Source organism: Colossoma macropomum, unplaced genomic scaffold (genome assembly GCF_904425465.1).
Source record: "Colossoma macropomum unplaced genomic scaffold, Colossoma_macropomum, whole genome shotgun sequence".
In the NCBI taxonomy this organism is placed as follows: Eukaryota; Metazoa; Chordata; class Actinopteri; order Characiformes; family Serrasalmidae; genus Colossoma; species Colossoma macropomum.
The window spans coordinates 12,109,692-12,116,159 of NW_023494809.1; the positions used below are offsets into that span (position 1 = coordinate 12,109,692).

Below are 6,468 nucleotides of genomic sequence, written 5' to 3' on the forward strand. Positions count from 1 at the left end.
AAAGGCCTTTGCAAAGGTAGTTAATTGAAAGAAGGTACAAAGTACATAGCTCAAAGTACAAAGACAATAATAAAAGACAATAAAATCTCATCTGGGAGTTTGTTCCCACAGTTGGCAGCATAGTGACTGAATGCTGCCTCACCCTGTTTGATTCTGATTCTGGGCACTAATAACTGACCGGTCCCAAGTGATTGGAGAGGCCTTTTGGGTTCATGTGTTTCCAGGAGATCAGCAAAGTATTTTGTAAGATGATTTCAGCAGAAGACGGAACAAAACTATGACCACAACCATTTCTGCTGTCTGCTTCTTTCATTTCTCAAGATACACAACTGTGAACAATTGCTTAACTGTTGCCGTGTTGGCTGATAACCTTGTGCCATGTTGGTAGAAACTGTCAAAGAAAGAAATTTTGGCCTGTGATGTGTCAGCCCTGAACTGACCTCTAGTTTATATAGCTTTCAATTCTCCGCAAAGGTTACATAAAAATATACACAAACAATAAATTTGCATGAATTGAACAGATGCAGAGTACACAATAACACATACTAAACCACACAACACTCTTCTAAACTGGGTGAAGAAAATAAAGAACTGTTAAAATTTAAGGAAATTCCACATAATATGTTCTAAGAGCCCTTACATTTGTATAGGACATTTATATTATGTGAAGGTTCTTTACATCTTTAAAACTTTCTATAAATCTTTTTTTTTCAAACATGCGCATAGCTACAGGACAGATCACAAACTTTGATAAGCTGTAGTTTGGAGCACTGTAGGCATCAGAGCTGGAGTTTTGATCCTGTGGTCACTGTTCAAGGACATACATGATCAATTTAGTTTTGGGGTTTCATCCTGGTTGCTCTTGGTTAACAGTCTACTGGTATTCTTGATCTTCATTTTCTCACAAAGAAATGAGGGAAAAGAGCAATCCAAAATTAATGCTGAATCAAGTGAAAGCTGCCGCTGGAGCTTTGTGTGTTCTCCTTAGCACTGGAGCGGTTCATCTTGGGGCAGCACAGAGCTTTGGGACAGCAGGACAGCCTTTTGATTAGTCCCTGTAAGCAGTGTTTGAACGTTGCCCGGAGTGCTGAAGAGGAGAAATAGAAGATAAAGGGGTCCATACAGGCGTTAAAGGTGCTGGTGAGCAATGCGTACACTCTCCAATTTGGACTGTACCAACCAATGAAACCCACCAAGTGGGTCATGCTAAAGGGCATGAAGCAGACGATGAAGACGAGGAGAGTGCCAAGAGCGAGCCCAATCGCCCTGAAGCGCTTCTTGGGATTGACGTTGGGTAGTCGGGAGAGGATGAGGATAAAGTTGATGTAGCAGAAGCAGCAGATGAGGAAAGGGACGCAGAAAAATACCACAAACAGCTCCAGGCGGAAGGGCATGAGGATGGTCATCTGTTCTTTGTTGAACTCCCCATAGCAGGAGTTTTGCTTGAGTCGAATGGTGGTGTTGGTGGGGGAATAATACTGCACAATAAAGACAACACTGCAGTGCACAATGGAAATCACCCAGAACATGACGCTTGCTGTCACCGCGTGGCGAGGATTCCGCTTGATTTTGTACCTGACCGGGAAGGCCACTCCGAGGTAGCGCTCCACACCGATAGCCGTCAAGAGAAAGGTGCTGTTGTAGATGGTGGTGAAGAAGATGAAAATCGACACTGAACAAAGGAAGTAGCTCATGTTCCATTTCATGTCGGCTGCCTCTTTCATCCGTAAGGGGAGGAAGAAGAGGAAGATCAGGTCTGAGATGTTGAGACTTAGCAAGAGCACATCAATGGGTTTGGCGTTCTGCTTTACTTTTTGGACGAAGGTGTAGAAGGCCAGCAGGTTGGCAGGAAGGCCTGTGATCAGCGTGATGCCATACACTGCCAGGACCAGGTCACTCGTTTCCCTTGTCCACTGCATGGTGCTGATATGGGTAAGTAATCTGTGGAAATAGCGACATTTTAACTGCATGTCAGATATAACATAAAACTTAATGCTGGGGAGAAGTGATATGAGCATAATTTAGACAGATAAGAGCAGAAAGTGAGGCGTAACGCAGAGTGAAGGTAAGTCTTTAACTAGGATTTGAAAGTTGAGATGGAGATGCTACCAAGGGTCTGTTGGAGATTATTCCAGAGTTTAGATGCCATTCCACTGACTGATCTGCTGTTCATGGAAGAGAGGTGGAACTCGAGGACTGCAAGGACACTATGACTAGAGTATATAAGGCTAGCATGTAAGGATTGAGTACCTCTGACTGAGGAGGCAAATGGTTAACAATGTGAAGTGTAACTGGTTGCCATGGCAAGTTGTCAAGGATGAGGGTGATAAATGTACAGCAGTCAAAAGAGCATTTGTGAGGTCAGGCACTGATGTTGGATGAGAGGGTCTTGCAACTGACATTCCAGTTCATCCAACAGCCCCAGACCATTATCCCTCCTCCACCAAACTGTACTGTTGACACTGCATTCAGGTAGACAGCATTCTCCTGGCTTCCGCCAAACCAATTTTGTCCATCACACTGCCTGTTGCATTCCAGTGAAGCATGATTTATCACTCCAGAGAACATGTTTCCACTGCTCCAGAGTCCAGTGGTGGAGTACTCTGCACTCAAGCCGCCGCTTGGCATTGCACATAGTGATCTTATGCTTGTGTGCAGCTGCTCAGACGGAAACCCATTTCATGAGAGTTCTTGTGCTGACGTTGCTTCCAGGGTCAGTTTGGGACTCTGTAGTGAGTGACGCAACAGACAATAGACGTAGTACGTGCTTTAGCACTCGGCAGCCCTGCACTGTGAGGTTGCTTGGTTTAGCACTTTGCAGCTGAGCTGTTGTTGCTCCTTTTCACAACAATAGCACTTTGTGTTTACCAAGGCAGATCTAGCAAGGCAAAACTTTCACAAACTGACTTGTGGCAAAGGTGACATCCTGTGACAGTGACACATTTAAAGTCAGCAAGATCTTCAGTATGACATACTCTACTGCCAGTCTTTGTCTATGGAGATTGCAAGGCAACATGCTTGAATTTATAGACCTGTTAGCAATAGGTGTGGCTGAAACACCTGAATTCCCTAATTAGGGTTTGTCTTTCAGTGTGAGTGGTGCCACATGGCACATATGCCACAGACACTATTACACCACCACCATGACAAATAGTGGCTTTTGAAATTGAGCCGGCATGGTGAGGTTGTTAATGCGACACAATCTGTAGGATCAAAGCTTGAGGATATTCTGTTGTGATTGTCAGCTTTGCCGTTTACGCACAGAGATTTCTCTGGATATCCTGAATTTTTTGCTGATACTATGCACTGTATATTGTAAAATACAAATCCTTGCAGTTGCTCCTTGAGGAACACTGTCAGATTTCTTGCTGATTTTCCTGCAAAGTGATGAGTCTCAACCCGTCGCTCATGAAGGACTAGGCTTTTCCTGGATGCTCCTTTTACACACAGATATGATTGCAACACTTGTTTAAGATGTAATCAAGGTACAAACAACGTAAATGTACCCTCAAAGTTAGCACTGTGATCTTAAGGTCCAACGGTGTACCTTGTAGGTTTTTCCCAGGTATGCATTCGTACCTTTTAATAACCTGTTTTGAAATATTAAAACGAAGCTTATGCAAGATGTTTTAATCCTCCCAGTGACCTCAGGTGGCTACTGCTGATCAACACTTTACAGATATTACCAACTGCAGCTGTATGCACCTGTATATTGTCTGTATATTTACATGAGAAGTAGAAATATTCAGTACAGAAATTTGGCCATCATGTTTTGAATCAGATATGTTGGATATATACTGTTTATTACATGATTAAATGACTTGTTAAGACATCATTATTCAAATGCATTAGTCTAACAGAATCAACAGTTAAAGTTATTCTGCGCTATCAGTCCAATGAACAGATGAATACATTCATTAGGTCCACTTCCAAATAGTATAAATACTGTTTCTGGTGCAAGTTTAGACAGCCCACTTGGCTATCTTGGAACACCTATAGTATTTGTTCACATTAATATATCAATTTTGATAATTTCATACTGACATCATATTCCTCACATTTCAGAATCTGCAAAAATAGTTCAGATTCATTAGATTTCAAGTGCTGACTTAATTCTACTTCTTTATTGTAGAAGAATTTATCAGATTCTGTTCACTTAAATCTTTTTGCATATACATTTTTGAACTAACCAAATCTTTCAATGCAAAGATACTTTTATGAATGCATATTCATACATTGAGCTTAAATTCTAGGATGCTGTACTTTGTTTTTCTCCCTCAGGCAACTTTTCCATAAAAACCCAAAATTATTTATAAATTTAGGTCAAGAAATTTGCTACTTGACAGTTAAAAATGCAGAAATGAAGGTGTGAAGAAGTCTGTTCTTACCCGCTGCTAGTTAGTGATGCAAATGGACAAGATGTGACCTCGCTAGTGCTTTTTTGTGATGCTGCAATAACCTGCAGACTTGTTTAAGAAAGATGAAACCACTGTTTTTTCAGAATTTCATTTCTAGACTTCGTTAGAATTCACTGAATTCCACTGAATTTTCTAAATTTCTGCATAATTCAGTGGTTGAGATGTATTCAAAGTCATTTGAAGTGCCATTTGAAGTGTGATTTGAAGACAATTTAAAACCTAAAAATGACAAATTTGTACAGTGTACAGTGTAAGTTCAGTGGGATATCATGGTGTAGGCCAGCTGGTAGTATGTTAAACGACATATGCCTAAAATGCTGTCCACAAGGGTGCGCTATTAGGCCTCAAATGTGTGCATCACTGGCTATTTTTATGTGCAAAGATTTTTGCCAATCCAATTGAATACATTCCGATTATAGAAGAAGACTGAGGTGTTTTTATGCTCACTCTACTCAACAATCTGATGGAAAATCTCCGTTTATATGCACACCACAAGTAAACTGATCCAAAATCACGCACATGCGTAGAGAACCACTTAGTGTACATGTTCCCATGACAACGAGCATCACGTGTGTCCAGTCAGTGAGATGAGCAGCAGTGAGCAGTACTTGTGTTTTAAAATACTTTAAAATGTCAGACTCAGGAAAACATACTTCACATGTGCTTATTAAAGAAGGGCGAGAGGAAGACTCTGGACGCCCGTCCCACCTCCATCTTTTAAAGCTCAAGGCATAAACTTCGTCTCCTCTGCAGACCAGTTTCTGCTCCCTCCATGTTGAATGTTACAAACTTTTGCTATGATGTAACGCACATGCGCAGAATGTACTTAAAATTTCTGATTGGGAATGTAATCAGATAAAGGTGTTTACACGGCTATTATTCTTCTATTTAACGGATTATTTACGCGATTACCCATCTAGTTCGATCGGATAGAAATTGTATTCCGAATGGAGAATCAGACTAGTCTATTCCGACTGGCCTATACATGGATGTATTCTATTAGAATTGAGCTATTTGTTGGATTATTAATGGATTATCAGGCTGCATGTGACCATGGCTATTGAAAGAGAGGATACTGGCTTCAATAAAGGTCAGCTTTAGATTGAAATTTTTACTGAAGAACTCACTTTAAACCTTGTTTTTTCTGTAATGGAATACTTGGCTTTTTTGTGCTCTGATCTTGGGATGTTCTTGATTTTAACTACATGTAGGATTGATGGCCTTTATAGCTTTGCTTGGGAACATCCTCAGAAATGAATGCAATGCTTGTGCAAAATGCAATACCAACATGAACAGTGGGGGCAGTATACCACAACGTAAGACAGGGCAAGTTTATTTGTATAGCATCTTTTATACACACTGGCAATTCAAAGTGCTTTACACAACCCGCAAAATAAAATAAGGGATTAAAAGAAATTAAAATAGTGCTATAAAGTGCAGTAAAAACAAGGGAGTTTATCACATCCCAAAATCAAGCACCTTAGAAAGGCCTTTGCAAAGGTAGTTAATTGAAAGAAGGTACAAAGTACATAGCTCAAAGTACAAAGACAATAATAAAAGACAATAAAATCTCATCTGGGAGTTTGTTCCCACAGTTGGCAGCATAGTGACTGAATGCTGCCTCACCCTGTTTGATTCTGATTCTGGGCACTAATAACTGACCGGTCCCAAGTGATTGGAGAGGCCTTTTGGGTTCATGTGTTTCCAGGAGATCAGCAAAGTATTTTGTAAGATGATTTCAGCAGAAGACGGAACAAAACTATGACCACAACCATTTCTGCTGTCTGCTTCTTTCATTTCTCAAGATACACAACTGTGAACAATTGCTTAACTGTTGCCGTGTTGGCTGATAACCTTGTGCCATGTTGGTAGAAACTGTCAAAGAAAGAAATTTTGGCCTGTGATGTGTCAGCCCTGAACTGACCTCTAGTTTATATAGCTTTCAATTCTCCGCAAAGTTTACATAAAAATATACACAAACAATAAATTTGCATGAATTGAACAGATGCAGAGTACACAATAACACATACTAAACCACACAACACTCTTC

General features: G+C 40.6%; 1 protein-coding gene across 1 annotated transcript; it reads right to left on the reverse strand.

The window, feature by feature from the left end:
• On the reverse strand, positions 1-2,033 carry LOC118798923 (free fatty acid receptor 2-like). The gene has a single exon (XM_036558548.1). It carries the CDS (start codon positions 2,016-2,018, stop codon positions 936-938), a length of 1,083 nt encoding a protein of 360 aa, XP_036414441.1. The 5' UTR covers positions 2,019-2,033; the 3' UTR covers positions 1-935.
• Between the last annotated feature and the right edge of the window lie 4,435 nt (positions 2,034-6,468).

Bases quoted from the DNA above. Each gene is read 5' to 3' on its own strand.
- LOC118798923 (XM_036558548.1), bottom strand. From the start codon at position 2,018: ATGCTCATATCACTTCTCCCCAGCATTAAGTTTTATGTTATATCTGAC.